A 21872-nucleotide genomic window follows, 5' to 3' on the forward strand; every position below is an offset into this window, starting at 1 on the left:
TAGTCCTGGATGAAGGTGACGCTGCCATGACAACAAAAAACTGTAAAACCAGGATAAAGGGCAAGTAAAACGCCAATGACAAGTATAACAAAAATGACTACAAAAAACCTGGCTACTTTTAATAAAGTGTAGTGATGCTGTGTTATGGTTAAAGCATATTGTTTACCAAATTAGTTAGCATTTACAGAAAACAGGAGAGTTAAGGGCCAGACCTGTGGCAGATTTAGCGTAGTAATGATCAGACGTATTAACACTGTTGTTGTTTTATTTGTTGTTTTTTCCAACAGAACCTGTCAAACCATATACTGTAGGTGTTTACCTGAAGTAGATATCTCCATAGTTACTGTTGCTAGGGGCCTCCCATGTGACACTGACCTTTGTTTTCTGTTCTGAGGATGCCTGACTAACTGATGAGTTCTACAAACACACACACACAGTCACACACACACACACACACACACACACACACACACACACACACACACACACACACAGAGTGATAACTTCATTGTAGCAAAACCTAAAAAATCCTGAAATTTGGTTATTGTCTGTTTTTAGGAGAACTAGCCCCTCCTATGCCAAGCTTTGTGTGTACCAAAATTGAGATCATTTGATTAATTTGCTGACTTTGTGTGTACCAAATTTGAGATCATCATCATACTATAATTCAGCGAATGTCTGTCTGTCTGAATATCTGAATGTCACTGACAGCGCGTTATCTCATCATTAACTGCACGAATCACTCCCACTTTTCACACAGGCATGGACCATAATTATATGGAGGTCTTAACGGAGCCCTTTTTCCCATTTGACACATTAATGACACACTATTAGCACACATCTCTCCATGCCAAAAAAAACCCCTGCACGCTCCCAGAAACCGGCTAGGCTACTTTTTACAGACGCAACTGTCATATTTACTGTACAAATATTGTTTTTACATCACCACACGATGGGCAATGCGCCCGGGCGCAGTACCCCCCACGGCCACAAATATCTCACAACGGGTAAGGGCTAGTTTGATTAATTTGCTGACTTTGTGTGTACCAAATTTGAGATCATTTGATTAATTTGCTGACTGTGTGTACCAAATTTGATGAGCACGGAATGTGATGTATGTGCCCCTCACTTCACTTCACTTCAAATGCATTTAATTATACTTATACAAATACAAATGCATTGGACATAAAAAAGACAGTCAAATTGGAATACTATAGTCATTAAAGTACAGTATGTATAGCGGGTCATGTTTGCATGTTTGGATTTTTTATTTATTGATGATTTGCCAAAGAAACTTGTATAACACGAGATGTGCAGTGTCTGCATTTATTAGATTTTTAAACAAATCCTGTTGTACAATTTTGATTTACAATTTCACAATTGCAGTACTCTATCTCAGACCTCATATTCCCAAATGATTTAGTTGACAGAATAATTATATCAAAAGTCATAAGATACATTTTATAGTACAGTAACATTACAACATATTTATTATCAGAATGATTGTTGAAATTATTTTAGTTAAATTTATAATAATAATAATAATCACAAGTATTATTATAATTAGGCAGTAGATTATTGCTTAAGGATAGATTTGTTCAATTTGACTCTCCTATTAGACCACAACATTATGGATTTAAAAATGTACCATTCCAATGTACCATCTTATCATCATCCTCATTCTCGTCACCCCCCTCCGAGTCTTAATCATTTTGTTTTTTTAGTTACTTTGAGCTGCAGGTAAAATCTTCAGAGGGAGTGTATCACCAGTAGTGTAAAAGTATGGAAAGAGTCTCTCAGTGAAAGTGTGTTTGAAGGTGTGTATGTGTGTGTGGGTATCAGGATCAGAGAATGACAGCTTTCCTTTGTTCCATTCCAGGTGGATTCTGATCTTCTGGGGGTTCTGAGAGAGCAGTGACTGACCCTTCTGAGGTCAGTGCGGTGTATTTACAATTATTTAGTGTTATTCTCCAGTATGGTCCCCCTCCATTACCTCTCCTCTGAAAAGACTCTGCTAACACACCCAGTCTCCAGTGCATATTGTCTCCAACCTCAACATCCCAGCTGTGAGTCCCTGAGTTAAATCCTTCAGAACCCAAAACAACTTTATAGTGGTCAAACCTCTCTGGGTTGTCAGGGAGTTTCTGTCTTTCTCCATGGCTCACTCCGGTCAAATCATCTGAAAATATGTATCGTGGACTGGCTGTGTTGGGGTCCAGAATGACAGGAGTGTAGGAGACAATGTTCTTCATCTTGTCCCAGACTCTGTAGGTCAGGTTACCCAGGTGTTTGGCCACATCTATCAGTGCTCCTGAGACCAGCTGTGGGTCCTGTAGTGTTAACTGGACTCTTTCCATTGTGGTCTTGTATAGTTGTGCAGTGAGATGTGTTCAGCTCTCAGCTCCTCTTCTAACCAGATTGAGTGTGAAACTGTTGCTATCTCTCTGTTCAGACCCACAATCTTCTCCTTCATCATCTGTGTTTTCTCCTCCTCTTCCTCTCTGAGTGCAGCGATGCTGGCCTCTTCTTCCTCTTGTATAAACTGACGAAGCTTCTTAAACTGCGCCTCAATCTGCCGCTCTGTCTGCCGGGCCTGGACCTTAATGTGCTCTTCTGTTTGGTCACATGCAGTTTGTTTTAACTTTATTAAAGGCCTCCAATTTTGCCAGTAAGAGCTTCAGTGATTTTTGGATTCCCTTCTTGTGATTCATTGTAGCTTCCTCGATGGGTTTGAATCTGTGGTTGGTGTGTTTCTCTGAATGAAGACACACAACACACACTGGCTGTTGATGTTCCAGACAGAACAGTTTGAGTTTATCATCATGCAGACTGCAGAGATCCTCAGACCCTGTTAAAGCTTCCATTGCTCTCTCCTGTTTGAAGGACTCACACAGGTTCTTCAGAGCCAGGTTACAGAGGGAGGAATCAATTGAGGATAATTGCTTACAAACTGGAAATTCATTCATTTCCTCATCAGTCCTGCAGGCATGCTCCACAGACAATCTGACCCATCACAATAATCATTGTGTCATCATTCAAGATGACACAGCACAGAGGGCAGGTGATGTTTTCATGAGATGCCTGGGAAGCCATTTTGTCTCTGAACGAAGCTACACAACCTCAGGAAATCAGTCGAAACACTCCTCAGTCCAGAGTCCAGCCAGTCCTAGAATGTTCCATGAAGTTTACTTCCACTTTGAATCCTGATTCTTGTAGAAGTAATCTGGGTCAGTATACCCTCCTTTAGCTGTAGAAGTTTCAGTCTCAATGGAACTTCTGTACAAGTGTGAATAGTGTCAGTCTGTGTGTGTGTGTGTGTGTGTGTGTGTGTGTGTGTGTGTGTGTGAGAGAGAGAGAGAGTCTCAACTCTTATCTGTAACTGTCACAAGATCATGGGGCGTGGTGGGGACCTCCTCTTTACTTAGAACTTTGAACACCATTCTGGAAATGTATTTCATTTCATGTTGTTGAGGAGCACTAGCCCCTCCAATGCATGCTTTCTGAAATTACGTCATGTGACAGCCAAAGTCTATGGACTTTAATGTTTATTTAGGGCAGTTATGATGTAATTTGTTTGCCAGCCAAGTCTATAGACTTTAATGTTGATATAAATACATTTGAAAGAAAGAATACAACTGTAACCAATGTGGGAAAGGTTTCACGGAGAAATAAACGAGCCAGGACGGAAGAAGGAAAGAAAGCATTGTAGAAAACTTTTCAGAAAAATCACAATTTTTTAACGTCACGTTATGACCCCCACCACGTAAGTGATTAAATGTCTCATACCTCTATACCGTTACAGGTCAGCACATTGAATGTGGTGCCGTTGAGATTGGTGAACCTTCCCACTGCCAGCGTTCCTGATGCCACGCCTGCTAAATTTAAACAACAGCAGTTGTAGTTAATAATAAAATAATGCATTTTAATCATGTATAAAAAGTAAAACACAACGTTTTTTTCCCCCCATGATCTCACCCTGTCCCTCTCGGCTCCTGGCCTGTAACAAGAAACCCTGGAATGCATTGGAATGGTTCCCCAGTGTCTCCATGGTGACTGGATTAGGGGGAGAGGTGAGAGAGGTTAATTTATACTTCATCGCACAGTGGTGTCAATCACAGATAAATCATTCATAATATAATAATAATACATTTAGAACACCAGAGGAACGGAGTGGACAGTTATGGCAGTGGTTCTCAAAGTGGGGTCCATGAAGTGATTCCAGGGGATCCCCAGCAAAATTAGTTAATATAGCATCACAATCGGTTTAAACACTTGAAACCTTTGCTATAAAATAAAAAAGATCTACAAGCTTGCAATGTGTTGTGAGCTGTACTTGCTATTTATTTAATTTTTGAAAGATTTTGAGAGATATTTAAATAGATGTGAACATTTTGGAACAATTCTGAAATGTTTTCTTTTAACACAAATGTTCTCTTTTTGGAGTCCCTGGCACAACATTTTTTCAGATGGGGGTCTGCAGCCAAATACATTTTTGGAGGGTTCTTGACATGAAAATGTTTGAGAACCACTGGGATAGTGGAGGGGTGATGCTAACGGGGGAGGGTGGAATGTGTTAGAGGACTTCATATGCTGAAGGAAAGTGGAAGAAGTGAAAGTCGAACACCAAAAATAGCCGATATCTAGAATCTCACAACGCGTCACAATGTGATGGGTTGTGTGATGAGCTTGTAGATTGGCTATTGTCGGTGCACGACACTGCTGTGCAACTAACTATAAATCAGGATTTGGGAGAAAAGTGAAGGGGGAGGTCACAGTGAGTGACCTCTGAACTCTGCCCCTGTTACACAACACCACCTCTGGGAGGAGATGAGAGGCAATTAGAAAGGTCAAAGGTGAAGATGGGGGAGCAGAAAGAGAAAGAAGGAAAGTAAATGGGAGATTACAGAAAGGGGAGGTGGAACAGGGGGAAAGAAAAAAAGAGATGACTCAAGGAAAAGTAATGTGTACATTTGTATATAGAGTCAGACCTGTATTAGACCTGTAAGGGTCCATTTGGTTACATTTGTATACTCTCTGAGTTAAAGGATAAACTCTTTGAGGTTGTTTTACCAGCTTGTTGGGCCATTTGCCTCTGGTTCTGTTCAACCTGTACCAAATTGGGGAACCTTACCTTGTTCAGTTACATTGTCCAACATAATTATACAGTATGGTTAATGCTACGGTTAATCTGTTTGTAGGATCCCTTACTCCTATTTGTGAGGGTGGTGTAGTCATTTCATAATATAGCCCTGCTACAATAGCCCATATATGGGCATATCGCTTGAATATGAACGACTCGACGGCGGGCACCACACTCCCTCGAGTCCTTGCCAATGCACATGCCGAGTTTGAAGTAGATCGGTCCCAACCGGCCCATATAATGGACATGACCATATATGGGCATAGCGGTCGTATCTGTGGCTCTGGACAACCGGTTTGTTTATGGTTATGTCTGAGTCATAGTGACGTCATGGCCGTGGTTTTACCTATATATGGCGATATCAGCTTTGTTTATGGTTATGTCTGAGTCATAGTGACGTCATGGCCGTGGTTTTACCTATATATGGCGATATCAGCTTTGTTTATGGTTATGTCTGAGTCATAGTGACGTCATGGCCGTGGTTTTACCTATATATGGCGATATCAGCTTTGTTTATGGTTATGTCTGAGTCATAGTGATGCCAATTTTAATATACCTAGGCTGGTTCTCACCTGTGATGATGTCACCGGGCCTATAGATGGCAGCAGAGACATTAACGATGTATGGAGAGCTGGAGGTGGCAGGGAGGAAGGGTTCGTGTCCTGGCATCATACTGGCACAGGAGTATGCCACAGAGCCATTGGAGAATGACACGCACTTCTCCACGCAACACACCCACAACACTGACAGCCCATACACCACAGATTTAAGGGCCATCTGGATGTTGAGACAGGAATGAGGTACATATACATTAAATCAGAATAAGTCAGATTAAGTCCTCCATACTGACACGTGGTTCACGCATATAAGCAAATATTTAACATTTATTTATTTGTTTCATTTTTGAAAATATATACAAGCTCATTTTTTGCTATGGATTTTTTTATGAAATAACATCTCTGGTTTAGAGTAGAGGCAAAGTGTGGGAAAAGTGTTCATAAAGTAGAGAAGCTTTCACATGGATAGCTGGCCCATGCCACTGGTCAGCAGTGCTATAGAGAGCTGTGTTCCAATGTTGGCACTTCGTCTAGCAAAAGGACTATAACCAAGTAAATAACCAGCATCTTTACTTTACTTTCAAGTAATTTGTTGTCATTTTCAATCTGAATATTGTATAATTGGCCAATTTATAGCAGGTTTTCATTTAATTACACATTACACATTTTTTAATAATACAAACCTTAATTACTTAAATTGTAATTTTTCCAAACATTGAACTGAGGTGAACGTTCAACTGATATAACAATTCTGTTCTGGGGTTGGAACATACATGACAAACAAATCTGTCCGACACCTCATACACAAATATTCAGAGCCATTATATAAGAATACAGGTCTTTATCCAGTCCATTTTTTAGTAGTAATCTAAATGGCGTACATAATTATGGCACACTCACCTCAAGTTCTTCTGGGCTGGAGTTGGACAGAACGTATCCTGTAAAACGGTGCTGTGCAGAACTAAGACAGGTTTGAACTGAACAGAGATGTGCTACTGCAGATGGTTATTGAGTGGTCTGGATGCTTGTGTGTGATTCGGTTTCAACAACACACGCATCACATTTCTGGTGATCTTTTAATGACTACCCTCAGTTCTGTTCTGGTGAATGCGGTCTCAGCTTTTCATCAATTATCAATTTACTTTCTGCTTCAGCTCAATTTGAATTACTATGATTGAGTCTTTAGTCCAGTAAATGCTGATTATTTTTGTTTATTGCATTGTGTACTAAACATTCTTCTACAGTCATGTGAGTGCTGGCAATTCCTCTCTTTATTTAGTGTCCCAAAAACTTTATTTACCAAGGCGGGGTAAAAAACACGTTTCGGCCTCTGTGGCGAAGGCCACAGAGGCTGAAACGTTGTGTTTTTTACCCCGCCTTGGTAAATAACGTTTTTGGGGGGTTCAAAACGGTGTGCAGACTTATTCTTTCTTTTGCAGTCTGTTCTTTTTGTTCGAGCACCCGTTGAATTAGCCTGGGATGTGTGTGCACCTCCTGACCACTTTAGACTACAGCCTGTGTCAAACCTTGATTAAGGTAAGGGTCTATTTGATTCCTAGTGATCAATCATTTAGCTGGGGACCCTCTAGGAACACTGGACTCCTCGTTGAGAGCTTGACAATCACATAATTTTGGAAATGTCACTCCCATAGCTCCAGATGCCATCGGAACGTTAGTGTTCAGCTGAACAAAAGACATATTTGGGTTACAAATGGTTGTCCAAAAACTGTTTCTTTATTCCTCACCTCTGACAAAGTAAACAATAACAATAACAACAACAGCTCTGTAAACAATGTAACAACAGTTAAACAACACTTCTAGGAGAGACAGACACAGGACAGATGGATACAGAGCAATACACTAAAAATCCTGAGTATTCGTTCAACTATGAGAGTATAAATTAAAGCCTCTGCACACTCGAAACTGCAAAATCTGAAGCATCTTTGTTTTAATATATTTAGCAAGCTTTCAGTCATAGACCCTCCGGCATAAAGCAATCAGTGAATATGACAGTAAAGGTTCAGGGTATCATCACTTGATTGATGAAAGTGTCACACCTGTGCCCTTTGTGTCCTACAAGTGTACTACAAAAAGCCAAAGGACACAAGTGACCACTGAGACAGGACACACACACCCACACACACACACACACACACACACACACACACACACACACACACACAGACAAAATACCCTAATGAACCCTAATTTGTGCACTCTCAGAGTTAAATGAATACTTGGAATTTTACTGTGTAGACAGAGTTTGATAGATCCTTGGCAGCCATATTAGGTCTTAATCCTCTTCTATGGTCTTTAATGAGTAATTATGGTTAACAGTATTGATCGTATTGGCACAAATTGGCAGCCAACATCTCATAGTTAACAAAAGAGGATCAACACGGTGCCAGTGGTACAAGCTGACCTATCTCTCAAGACAAACGGGATGGCTCCCGCAATTTTCCAATGCTTCTGCCTAGACTGCCTTACAGTTTGTACTTTGGAAGCTCTGAAAATGAGTATAAAATAAAGCAGATGTCCCCCCCCACTTATCTCCTGTGCAATTGTGTATGACTCTAATGGAAACCAATTTAGTCCAAGCTTATCTAGCTAGCTGCTAGGCAGAAATGGAAATATATTTAAAAAAATACATTTACATGAACACCGCATCGTAATTGGTCGAATACCCCTCCGTCCGGCTTGCTGTTTTTGACTTTTACAGGGTAGAATTACACTCTGTAGCATTGGAAGATTGTGGAAGTGATGGTCTGGCTTGAGAGACTACTGACCAAACTCTGCATACTCTGTGTGTACAGCAGAGGAAATGGTTGGGACCGAGCTGAGGCTCGACAGTGATTGGTCTCTGGTCTGGTCTCTCTAGTTCTTGTTGCCACAGTAACGATGGAGCTGCCTTTTGTGTTCAGGCAAAGGGCGCCAACCTACACAGAACACACCCTTCATTGTGGTATATTATAGCACCTTAGGATGAAGAAAGGCCGGGGAGGGATTGGGAAGCTTAAATGGGCAGAGAAGGGGGATTTTAGCACCTTGAAGTCCTGAAGTGACACAGAAAGAGGGGAGGGCCAGAGTGATGCCCCAGGAGTTATATTGGCTCATTCTGTTTCAGAGGTAAAGGGAAGGATTGGGAAGAGATGATAGAGGGAAACGGACGGTAAAGTGTGTCCTATACGTGGACTGTCTTCACATTGTGTGGGGAGGAGGTGATTGGGGACCACGGTTATGGTGAACGTCAGGATCAGGCGTTCCCTGACTAAAGCCTTCTATCTATTAAAGGACCATACTGGTGGTACTGCATGTCTAGACCACACACACACACACACACACACACACACACACACACACACACACACACACACACACACACACACACACACACACACACATCACATATACTATACATTATTGATGACCATTTTCTATTATTGTGGAATAATTATCCGATTTCCCAGTTGCTATGGTGGCCTATGGGGCGAGCCATTTAAAAGAGGGGTCTGTCTTTGTGTATGTCTTTGTGTATAATTGGTGAATATTCTTTGTGATTTTGTAATCTCAGACCCACTGTCCCACCATCCCTTTCCTTCATATTTGAGCAAGACTGACCTAATCAATATGATGTGATCAGAAATCCCAGGGAAGCCACAATGTTATTAGACCCCATCTTGTTTAAACTCAGGTGATAAATCAACGCTAGAATAATCTGCTTCTCTCATCTTTCTTTTAAAAGGAATATGCACTTTCAATCGCATTAAAACAAAAAACAAAGAAGTAGTGAGTAAAAAATAAAAATAAATCATAAAGTTCATGGTCTCAGCAAGTTGATTTTCCAACTGTATTGGAATGAATAGAATGCAATGGCTTCCTCGAATGCTTTGTAACAGTCAGCAGTGAAGCTGTGTGAATTATAGCATTTTCAGGAAGACTAGCGACCACTTTGTGGAAGCTAATGGGGATCCGAATAATGACTCATGGTCATTGGTCTGAACATGCAATACCACAGTTATGGTCATTTTTAAAGCTATGAGAGGTCTGATAACATTTTCAACCTTCAGTGATTCCTTCATGAGTAGGATAGAAATGGGAAGGATGTGACCATTAACTCTAGTAGTAGGGTGTAAATGGCTACTAGGTTAGGGTTAAGGGTCGAGGAAAGCATTTGACCCTCTGTACCAATGGTAGGGGGGGGGGGGGGGGGAGTTGGGGTTAGAGGTTGTAGTTGACAGCTCACGGTCTTGGGGCCTTGCAGGACTGGCAACAGGCCTTTCTGTAGTACCAGTGGGAACACAGTTTGACCTTCAGCACTAAGGCACAGTTGGCTGTCGGCTTGTCTTGACAGGAGTCTTCTACTGCTGCTGATGCCACTGGGGCTGGGGCTGAGACACACACGCACACGCACACACACACACACACACACACACACACACACACACACACACACACACACACACACACACACACACACACACACACACACAGATTAATTGAGAATCAGGTTGTTTCACAGTTATTACAGTCAGTGTGGCGCAAGCCTCTGATTATTTATACTGTTGCAATGGGCATGCACTCAGAAATCCAGTTTATAATGTGTAAAATTAAATACTGGGACCATCTAATCCTGAGATGGTATCAAGAGCAAGGATAATTCCACCTGCCGATGCTCAATGAGTTTGGAATGACTTGGAGACATGCCGAAACACACGCACCCATTCAGTCCATTTTCCTTCTCTCTCTCTAGTTTGTGCCACGCGTCAACACTCCCAAACAGAACAGAGCTCTGAAAGACGCGTCAACAAGTTTTGACGTGTCTACACCGGCGCTTCCAGTAAGGCTACAGCTGTTGTAAACAATGTGTGCATCTGATGCCTGCAGCGTGTCAGGGCCTTAACTACCTGGTGGCTCAGTAGGGCAGCTCTGGACCTCACAGCTTTGTCTGGCTTCTGGCTTCAGGGCAGAGTCACAGCTGTGTCCCCTAGTGATGAGCTCCTCTCCCTGGTAACACTTCACCTCTCGAACACGAACGCCACTGCCACACGTCTTACTGCACTGCAAGGAGAGGAGAGGGGAGAAGACAGACTTTATTTTATATTTGTTTAACCTTTATTTATCCATTTGAGATATTACGAACAACTTGACAGATACCTGCGACCAGGACGTAGTAAACCATTTAGAGCAAGGTCTTTGGAAGCAGGCGTCGCTTGTCCCAGGCTTGTGGGCGGGGTCACAGCTACTGTCAGGAAACTCTTTGAATACACCTCCTTCCAAACCAGCACACACTACCTGACGCTGACGCGTCCCTCGACCACATGTAGCGTTACACTGACACACACACACACACACACACACACACACACACACACACACACACACACACACATACACACATACACACATACACACACACACACACACACACTTTAACATTATTAACATAACATTTGAACAAATCGTTAATGTATAACTTTTATTCAGTTAACGTCAATGATTTAATTCAGAAACTATACTGCTACGGTCATTTCAGACAGATTAACCTGTTTTTAACCATATTTCTGTATGCTGCGTTGCTGCCCTGTCTGTGTACCTGTTGCCATTCCTGCTCCACCCAGTGAGGGGCGCAATCTCGGTCACCACATGGATACACGGCCAGAGGACGCAGCGATTGGTCACACTGCTCCTCTGACATCACTACCCCACCCGACGACCGACATGCCACTGTACGGAGCATCCTGCCCTCCCCACACACACCTGAACACTGACACACACACACACACACACACACACACACACACACACACACACACACATTTGAAATATTTATTAAACAGAAGTACAAGGATGCCTTAAACACTGCCATTGCAGTCAGACAATAGGAGAACAGCCAGTTACAAAGTTCATAGACAGCAGAACATTGTTACATACAGTATAGTATACTAAAACTTGCAAGTGGCGTAAATGGTTCACAAGGGTTTTCACGTGTCTTCTAGCAGCAAAATGTAGAAAATGTCAATAGTTTGTGTATATATATATATTATAAATAATATTCTCAAAAATGCAAAAAATCATGGTAGAAAAATGTGTTGCATGAATGTGAGTTCCATTATGTTCAGTGCCTTGTTGATAGTTTTGCATTACAGTTAATGTTACATTGTTAATGTTGTTTCTATTGACTTGACCACATTCCAAAGTAAATTCCTTGTATAACTTGATAATAACTTGATTCTGATTCTAAACATACCCTGTGTTAAGTGATTGTGTGTAAAACTCACAGGTCCCCAATCAGAAACTGTCCATCGTCTGTCGCAGGGCGGGCCTTCACATTCCTGGTTTTCTACTGGTCGAGAGGACTCGTTACACAGCCTGGTTTCCATGGAGCAACGAACTTCGCGAGTCCGTACACCTCGAGACCCACAACGAGCAGAACACTAAACACATGTACAGGTACACACAGATAAATACATAAATCAGCATCAGCTTAATCCGCTAAAATATACAGATAGAAAATTTCACAAGGGAATATATTGTTGGAGGTATGGTTGAATACTGAATCCACGAAATGTAGTGTACGGAAAAGATGTTTGTTTTGTGTAGTTAAACCACCATGGTCATTCATTTTATGCTGACAAGGTTTGATCATAGGGGGAGCTGTGGGGGGAAAAAAGCATGTTAGCAATAGTTCCAGGAAGTGAGGTACCAGGAACAGCTATAAAATTACTGGAAGTAAGGCAGCTGGGCATTCCATTTTGGGTATCAAAAAGAGTGTTTGGTTTGGTGGTGGTTTGTGAAAGAGACTCTTTTATAGCCAATACTAAACCATAATAAGAAATTGATAAACCACAGAGTTGTGGGTGCAGAAAACGTTGAGATCTGGAAGAAGACAAGGAACATTTCTGAGGATTTAGCTCTGAAACCCTTCAGAGCTTTAGGACAAAGGATTTAGCTCTGAAACCCTTCAGAGCTTTAGGACAAAGGATTTAGCTCTGAAACCCTTCAGAGCTTTAGGACAAAGGGGAACCGGCTGTGGCCTCCTGACTTGAAGGTTGGGTGAGGAATATTCTCAATTCCCTTTTTGAGCAATGCATTGCCTTTTTATTTCATGACTTTATGGAGTTCTTGATTTTCGGAAAATAGAAGCTCTACAATTTTCGGTTTGGTTACTTTTGGATAACTTTTTTGATACTTGACTCATTGGAAACATTGAAAGGAACTTTGCGTTGTTATGTGGGAAAAGAGAAAAGAGTTTGAACATTTTTATTTGAAATCTATTGATTGTCCAATTGAAGTACCGGTATATATATTTTTTTTATCCAGTTTAAGTCAGATAAAGATAATGCAATTTAATTTCAAAAGAAACAGTTTTGTGTTTTCCTTTTGGTCTGCAATACAGTTTGGTTACCGTATAAAGAATCACTGACACAGGTACAGGACCTTTATTTCCTTTCCTTTCTTTAATACAGACAATTTTATGGTTCTGATTGTTATAACTGTTCTCCCTGAATTATCACTAACCAATCAGAACCCCCCTATATGATCTGAGACAGACGTTTCTTTATTATCACTAACCAATCAGAACCCCCCTATATAATCTGAGACATACGTTTCTTTATTATCACTAACCAATCAGAACCCCCCTATATGATCTGAGACAGACGTTTCTTTATTATCACTAACCAATCAGAACCCCCCTATGATCTGAGACATACATTTCTTTATTATCACTAACCAATCAGAACCCCCCTATATGATCTGAGACAGACGTTTCTTTCCAACAGTAACCATCCTTACTTACCTCCGACCAATCAGAGACCTCCCACTGCGGTCCACAGCTCTGTCCAAGGCAGGCCTTCCTATTGGCTGGCTTGTGCAAGTCCTGTGACAGACACAACAGGTCGTAGACAGAGGAGTCCAGACCAGGTGACAGCATCTTCCAGCAGCGTACGGTGCGATACTGGAAACCCTCGCCGCAGGTTCGAGAGCACTCGCTCCAACCACTGGTCTCCCACCTGAAGCAACACAGTGTGTATCAAGGGTTAGTGAAGAATAAACAGCTCTGAGACCAAAGGTAGAGGTTCCAGTCACAAGGATGAGTCATCGCCACAAAATAATTTCCTTGCATCACATCTCACTAATCAGTTTGAATTATGGAGATGACTCCCACCAATTGGTCCAGTCGGTCTGAGAAGTCACACCGTTCTTATGCATTCATTCATTCCTATCTGATGTTCATTCTAGAGTACTGCTTCAGTGATGTCTAGTTCACTGTCCAACCACCACCACTATCAAGGCTATGATGGCTCCGTGTTCTCAGCCTCAAGAGTAAGCATACTTAGGGGTTAATAGATAAACTAAGAGTGCATTTATGGGATATTTAGATGATGAATTTATCTCAAAGTAGTCCAATTATCAACATTGTTTATTTCCCCAGTAATCATCATAAAAAATAACCAGCTCTTTCCTGCCAAGTGCAAATGGCACTTGGCATCCAAATACATACATTAGCAGGATAATTTGATTGTTAGTTTCCTACAGTGTACATTAAATGAATGTTACATTAGTGTTACATTGCGGATTTAACTGTGTAAAGTCAGTGATTGTAATACCGAGGAGGACATTCCTTTCCGGTGCAGAACTCATGGGTAGGTTCAGGTCTGGTCACAGAATCACAGTAACTATCATCTACTTCAGTGCCATCATACCGCACACACAGGGCATAGCTAGCACTGATACCTGGAAATAACACGCACGCACACGCACACACACACACACACACACGCACACGCACACACACACACACACACACACACACACACACACACACACACACACAAGACATGTTTTGGAGGGGGGGAAAAGGGCTGAATCGCACATTCTACTTCCAGAAGCAAATAAAATAGGCAATGGATATTCATCTGCCAGATGACATTGTTAAAGAGAATGCTATTAAGCATTAATAAATACCCTCCACAGAACCTTAGCCTAATATTAACCTCACCAAAACCAGGAACATAATGACAGTGCCAAATCTGAACTCAATTTAATGAATTGAACCACACTAACTGTAATGAATGATTGTGCCAGACCAAATAAATTGGCTTTAGAGATTGATTGTGCATGGACGCATTGGACGGACAAATCTACAAGCGCACAACAGCGTGACACGTTGTGGATTTCACTGAAAAAATGTGGTTGTAGATGTTAACGGTTGGGCGACAAGTACAGACACTGTACTTGACCCCGGTCAATGAAGTGTATAGGGTTTAAGTGGTTAATACATGCAGTAGATACCTTAACAATTTTGTCTGGGGGAAGAAAAAAAAACATTTATAGAATGAATACAGCAAAATGTATTTGTGTGCCTATACTGTATGTGTGTAGATGTGTAATGGTAAGCATAATATTTTTATATGCAGTACCACTGTTTTGCATGTGTGTGCGCACACATACCTGTGGTACATGTTGAGCTACATGGGGCATAAGCCGAGACTTTCCAGCGATACATGTCTGCCAGACTAATATCCGGGTCCATACCTACATCGAAATCGTTGCTTGAGGAAAGGAGAAAAGATTTGACTCATAAATTTCAATGTCCTTTGTGTTTCCGAAAGCCTTCTAGTTATAAAAGGACTAACTGATATTTTGTTTTGTTCAATACCGTCGAATACAAGTCGTTTCATCACCTAAACCGGTTCCAATGTAGTAAACGACTAAATATTTATACAGTAATGTGGCAGATGGAATTGGGAAAAAAAAACTAAAGTCTGGAGTGGTTTTCTTTCCTCTACCTCTCTGTGCTGGCAGCGTGGCCTGCAGAGACTTGCTGGAGTCGTACCAAATTGAGAGTTTGTGTCTCCGAGTTTGTGTCAATGTGTGTTCCTGTGTTTGAGTGTATGTCAGTGACTGTGGGATTATCAGGGCGTACATCTGAGTGTGCGTCCCTGTGTGTTTCTGATTGTGTGTCTGCGGTGTGCGTGTAGGAGTGTGTAAGAGAATCAGTGTCAGTGTTTGTGTGTGTTTGGTTGTGTTGTGGTCCCTCTGGTAGGCCATAGGGGGAGCTGTCTTCTAGGAAGGCTGATGACTGCAGAGTCACACTACCTGGGAATAGAGAGATTTAATCAAGTTTAATAAAAAAAGATTGTTCTATTTTTCTTTATTCATCACAGAATCAATACAATGATGTAATATGGCATTATGAATACAAATAAAATAATAAACTAAAACAAGATAAGTTAATTACAACTACATAATTAATAATTGATGGAGGCTGCACACTTATATAATGATTTATAATTTGTAATGATTTTGAGAATATACATGCAATTCATACTGTAATAATGATTTCAGTTTGTGGGGAAAAGGCAGTTACCTCTGAAAAATAAAATCTTTGACTGAAATGATTATTTATAATAAGCTAATATATAATTTGAAGAAGACCCAAGAAGAGTTCATACCTACAATTCATATTGGGCCAATAAAATAAAACCTATGACAAAACTTTATTGAGGCATTTTTGTGGGATTGTCTGGATTGTGGTATATGAGTATAATTTTCTCGTCTAAAGATTCAACAGACTAAAATGTAATCATGTAAAATCTGAACTTAAAGCCTTTCCTACCTGGGTACCCTTTCAGCAGCAGTGTGTTGTCTAAACCAGAGGACTCGTTGAGCTGTGGCCCGGAGCAGGAGGAGGAGCCTGATACACAGGGGGCGTGGCCTGGTGAACCAGCGGGAAGTGAGAACAGGAAGTCCAGGAAGTGGTCTGGTTGGCGGAAGAGGAGGGGCTTGGAAGGGTGAGTGATATTAGGACTGGACGGTTGAATCTCAATCGAGTTGGAGGCACTCCCTTGTTGAAGACGGAGTAGATCAATCAATGAGTCAATCAATCAATCAATCAATCAATCAACAGATAGACAAGTAGACAGACAGACAGACAGACAGACAGACAGACAGATACAGCAGATGTCTCACTCACGGTAGCTGGCTGGTGCTGGAGGTCCTCGTTCCTCCACATCATTGTGGCTGAACACATCGCTGCTATCCTCAGCAGCCGGCCTGTAGACCAACATGGCCACTGGCGGTGGTGGGGGGTGGGGTGTCTGAAGCGTGACATCGGATTGGTCCACAGCAGCACCCAGGCCAACTTCAGATTGGTCCATGGCTCCCAGCTGGACATCTAATGGGTGGAGAGATGACGCCACAACCCCTCTTGTGTTGCTGTGGTTGGCCGAGCTGCTGTGACCTTCCCTGGCATCCACCTCGTTGTTGGTGTGGTTGGGGCCTGAGGCGATGTCATCTGTGGCTGCGCTGACGTCATGAGGGACGGTGTACTCGTAAGTGATATGGGGGAGCTTTCCATTCAGGTTGTAATACTATGTGGATGTGCAGAAAAGGATTGGTTAACATTATTATGCATGTGGAAAAAACCTTCGCAGAAAATAGCAGATTTACAAGCTCACTACATGTCATGCTGCGATGCTTGTAGATCGGCTATTTCCAGCAAAGATGTTGCTAATGTAGAGCGAAAACAGAAAAGCCACTAGTATAGAGCCCTGATAGACTCCGGTCCACCAATATAGTATTGGTATATAGTATATTTTGGTAGACAAGAATGCAAGGTCTCCACTAGCTGCTGGACCAAGGGTCGATATTGATTGATTGATTTATTAACAGTATGTAGAATACACTACATTTCAAAATAAAGACCAACTCAATACAAGAACTGTTACTGTGGACGACACCATGATTAAACATTACACTTGTTTACAACATATGATTTGGTATTATACCTGTACAGTATGGTATGCTATGCTTTTTGAACGGCGCTGGTGCCAGAAAATAACTTGCCATTCATTAATATTCCATAGACGTTTCCGAAAATATAAATCAAAACGGGAAAAGGAATCTTATCAACACCTTTATGCATATTCATGACTTCTCTCTTTGTCTCTGGCTGTGTCTGAAAGGTTGTGTGTATATGAAGGCATTACCATGACATTTAGGCCCTGCAGTGTGGGGCCCTGGGCAATGATGTACTCTAGCCCCTCTGAGAACACGTTGCTGGGACGGCGGTATTTAAACACCGTTCCCGCCACACGGAAGTTGCGAGGGTTGTCGATCACTGCGTTTCCGTTGAAAAAAAAATGGCCTGCTTCATCTGATAGGGCTAGAGACAGGAAGAGACACGTCAGCAGGAAGTGGTGTTCACAGACCAGATGGGGACCCAAAAGGTAGTTCACAGTTTACACAAATCATGAGTTAGTAGTAGTCAATGTAAGGTAAATAGGTTGCATAAAATGATGAGCTGTAGTAGTAAGGCCTTGATAGGAGAATAAATCAGAATACCGATGAGCTTGGGCTGTACACAAAATCCATTTCGAATTGTGAGGAAAGATTACAGATATTTTTAAAAGCTGGTTGTTGACGCCGAACGTTTGAGAACTTGACAAATTTACAAGTTTTGATTAAATTGTGACTATTGATTGTTTCCTGATTTACAAATGGATACCGTACACCATAGGTTCTAATTGATTGTGGTAAATTCCTCTAAACTTCTTGGGTTAGCTTACCAAAACGTTCTCCTTCTAACACAAGGGTACAGTTTCAAAGCCATTGTGCAATCTGTTGTTTTCTTACGCTGTAATATGGGCTTACAGAAGGTTGTAGGTTCTCACCCAGGATGTTCTCAGTCTTGCGTCTCTCTATGATCTGAATGTCTGTGGCTCCAGTTGGGATGTTGGTGATGAACACATAGCCTAGAGGTGACAGATGAGCACACACTGTGAATACGGGGAGGCGGATCCACCTGATGCCCATCATCCAGGAGCTGAATGGAACCAACATAAAGAAAACCAACAGAGGCTGACCAGTGACCACGCAACCATCTGTTCCAACACAGAAGAGCAAGATTAATCTTCCTCTAATTAATTAATTAAGCTACTTATAATTAAGCTACTTAACAACTATTTAATACTTGAGTTATTAAGTAGTTTATATTGTTTTATTGTTACAAGCAATGTTGCTACCAGGCTCTATATTGTAAATGGATGTGACAATAAACATCCTTGCCCCTTGAACAACCTTCACAACACTGTGTGACTTCAGTCCTTACACACTAGGCCTACCATATTTTAGCTTCAGGAATCATGATATCATCTCCACATGCTCCTCACCTACACCGTCCTACAGCATTGAATCCCAAACTTTTCAGCCCACGACCCCAAAATAAGACTACTGAACTGTGAAGACATCTTATAAAAAATATATTTTCTTTTACATCAGAGCAGTCATAAGTGGCAGACTCTGAATAAGTTAGAAACTATACTCAATCTACATTCAATTCATGTCAGTAGGGAGAGAAGTGTGTGTGTGTGTGTGTGTGTGTGTGTGTGTGTGTGTGTGTGTGTGTGTGTGTGTGTGTGTGTGTGTGTGTGTGTGTGTGTGTGTGTGATTCTCTTATGTACGTGTGTGTGTTACCTAACTGTGCGAGTCCCTTCCTGTATGTTCCAGAAACCCGGTGACAGGAGGTCCCATTCCCTCCACATTCACCGCACAAGTCAAGGGTTTTACTGCTATATAGCAGCCCATCACAACCTACAGGCTGTTGGAGAGCAGAGAGAACACAGGAGTGGAGAAGAGAGGAGTCATTATGGTCAAATAATCATTGAATTATTCTACAATCAGTAAGTCACCTTGTCAATAGTCAGGTAATCAGTATGCTGATTGTTCAAGTCAGTCAGTTCATCATTTTGTTATTTTACTTGACATATTTTAGCTATGCAGGCTCCGGCTACTTTGCATCAGAGGTCACGTAAGGATTTTAAACTGCCGGCCAGAATGTCCGGAATGATTATAGTTTACTGGAAATCTGGTATAAAAAACCAGATGTCCGGTAATGATACATGATTGTATCATACGTATTAAGTGGTAAGAGACATCAATGTGTCTTTTAGAGCCAGCGTTGGAACAGTTGATTACACTTTTGAGGAGGTCTTGTATGCTCTCCTCACAGGACTTTTAATTCGACTGGTAACATTTAAAGGAGAATTCCATACTAAAAAGCTTTCTTACCTTTCTTTGTAGTTGTTACGTCCCCATCAAAGAGGTCCAGGTCTTATTTTGTGCAAAAGCTCCTTATTGGCTATTTCCCCTACCATAAGCCCTAAATGAATTGCATTGAATTGAATGGGATGTATGGGGTGTTGTGCTAATTCGCTTATTTCCATCGCTCAAAATTATATATTTTTTGTATATATCCTCTCTTCATAATGTATATAATAACCCAAGCGGCACACTTTACTACTTATTTCGATGTAAATAAGCGAATTAGCACAACACCCCATACATCCCATTCAATTCAATGCAATTCATTTAGGGCTTATGGTAGGGGAAATAGCCAATAAGGAGCTTTTGCACAAAATAACACCTGGACCTCTTTGATGGGGATGTAACAACTACAAAGAAAGGTAAGACAGCCTTTTAGTATGGAATTCTCCTTTAATGGACGGGACCTGTGTATTCCATTTCCATCATGTCAATCTTTGTTATTCACGCCGTAGTTTCACTTGCATAGTGCAGTGATGCTAGTTAATGTACAGCTCTTGTGCATTTAGGCATCCGTTGGATGCTTTGTCTTTAGTATTGTAATTGATTTGAGGTAGGACAACTTGGCATTGTACAGCTTGCATTTGACCTTGCTTTGATACACGAAAAAAACGTCTCATACGTGCCAATCTCTCCATCTTTGTAATACTCTGTATTGCCCTGCTGTGTTAAGGATTGTCTGTGAGAGAGAGGGACAGAGAAAGAGAGAGAGACTGGCCAGCGGGGGAAATATATTTTCCGGCATTTGATATTAAAAATAGCTAAAACTGGCAATTAGTTACTATCCAAATGTGACCATTACTTGATATATATGGGGGTCGAATTTGTTATAAATGAAATTTCATAAATTGACAATGTGTAGAAGCCATTTTTGCAATCTATGATAAAACAGAATATATACATTGTAGTTGGATACTTCACAGCTAGTTGTTAGTTTAAAACAATTAAACTTATAACCGATACATTCCCTCAATATAGACTCCCTGGCCCTTGGCATCTACTTTTCTGGTCAGTCAGTCGAGCAGGCAGTTAGTCAGACAGTATCAGACAGTATGCTCTACAATCTACAATCGCAACATGCTATTTTACCTGACATAAGCCCTCTATGCAGACTCCTTGGTACTTGGCATCGTGACAGAAGGTACCATCGTGGGCTGGCACTAGCAGCTGTCGCTCACCGCTAACAGTCGTGCACTGCAGGTCACATGGCTTATTGGAGATGCTGATATAATCATCTTCACATATGACATCAGACGGAGAAGAAGTAAATAAATGAATGAAACTAAACTGCTAATTTCATTGCGTTTTGTAAACTTGTCTCCGGGGGTTATGGGAGAAGGGCTGATTTAATTTTGCCTTTGTAAATCAACAATAAAGTAATCACCCAGATAGATATACATCAGCATTTTACCAGGATATAGAGGAATCCATTGGTAGTGTCTCCTTCCAAAGGCCTTAGAGTTGAACTGGGAACACTGGTGCTGTTTGAAGCTGACACTGGGGCTGGGACAGGGCTAAAACACACACACACACACACACACACACACACACACACACACACACACACACACACACACACACACACACACACACATACAGTAAGCATGACATAATACAGTATATGACATATACATATATATGTTATATATATGATAACACTCATACGTACACAAACAATTTCAGTTTAAATCTGGTGATGGACATATCATGTCATATCATGTCCATCGCCATATACTACTATATTCTGTATGTCAACCTTCTGTACATACTGTACGTTTGCTGTCACATGTGGGTTCCCAAACTTTTTAACTCGAGACCCAAAAGAGACGTTTGATGTCTCCCTGGAACCCAAACTAGTGAAAATAGCCGATCTACAACCCCTCGCGATGTGACGTTTTGTGAGCTTGTAGATCTACTAGATCTTTTTTCCCCTCAAATTTAAATTCTTTAAATGTTTTATGTTGTTTAGTTTAATATTTTGGGAGTTTTTTTTTTTTTTTTAACAATATGTATAGGAAACAAAAACTAACCTAGTGAGATTAGGTTAAACGGATGTAATTAGTACATAT

At 41.2% G+C, this 21872-nt stretch overlaps 1 protein-coding gene and 1 pseudogene across 2 annotated transcripts in view; both read right to left on the reverse strand.

Annotated features, from left to right (window-relative positions):
- Window positions 1–319: 319 nt before the first annotated feature.
- LOC308326184 (E3 ubiquitin-protein ligase TRIM35-like) lies at window positions 320–2966 on the reverse strand (annotated as a pseudogene). Its single transcript has 2 exons — window positions 1994–2966; window positions 320–417 (listed from the first exon to the last, which is right to left on the reverse strand). The product of its transcript is annotated as an E3 ubiquitin-protein ligase TRIM35-like (transcript).
- A 4456-nt stretch (window positions 2967–7422) lies between these two features.
- The window catches only part of LOC308325611 (ADAMTS-like protein 2), a 27746-nt gene continuing 13296 nt past the window's right edge, over window positions 7423–21872 (reverse strand). The window contains exons 5-20 of the mRNA XM_080778151.1: window positions 21215–21317; window positions 20893–21038; window positions 19177–19300; window positions 18375–18455; window positions 17691–17866; window positions 16676–17072; window positions 16319–16546; window positions 15489–15798; window positions 15151–15251; window positions 14307–14433; window positions 13496–13709; window positions 11976–12131; window positions 11291–11461; window positions 10852–11028; window positions 10602–10755; window positions 7423–10085 (exon numbers count right to left, since the gene is read on the reverse strand). Coding sequence (XP_080634277.1) covers window positions 9937–10085; window positions 10602–10755; window positions 10852–11028; window positions 11291–11461; window positions 11976–12131; window positions 13496–13709; window positions 14307–14433; window positions 15151–15251; window positions 15489–15798; window positions 16319–16546; window positions 16676–17072; window positions 17691–17866; window positions 18375–18455; window positions 19177–19300; window positions 20893–21038; window positions 21215–21317 — 2814 coding nt within the window. The 3' untranslated portion in view covers window positions 7423–9936. The remainder of the gene's footprint in view (window positions 10086–10601; window positions 10756–10851; window positions 11029–11290; window positions 11462–11975; window positions 12132–13495; window positions 13710–14306; window positions 14434–15150; window positions 15252–15488; window positions 15799–16318; window positions 16547–16675; window positions 17073–17690; window positions 17867–18374; window positions 18456–19176; window positions 19301–20892; window positions 21039–21214; window positions 21318–21872) is intronic.

Source organism: Protomyctophum bolini, assembly GCF_963924005.1.
Source record: "Protomyctophum bolini genome assembly, chromosome: 12".
In the NCBI taxonomy this organism is placed as follows: Eukaryota; Metazoa; Chordata; class Actinopteri; order Myctophiformes; family Myctophidae; genus Protomyctophum; species Protomyctophum bolini.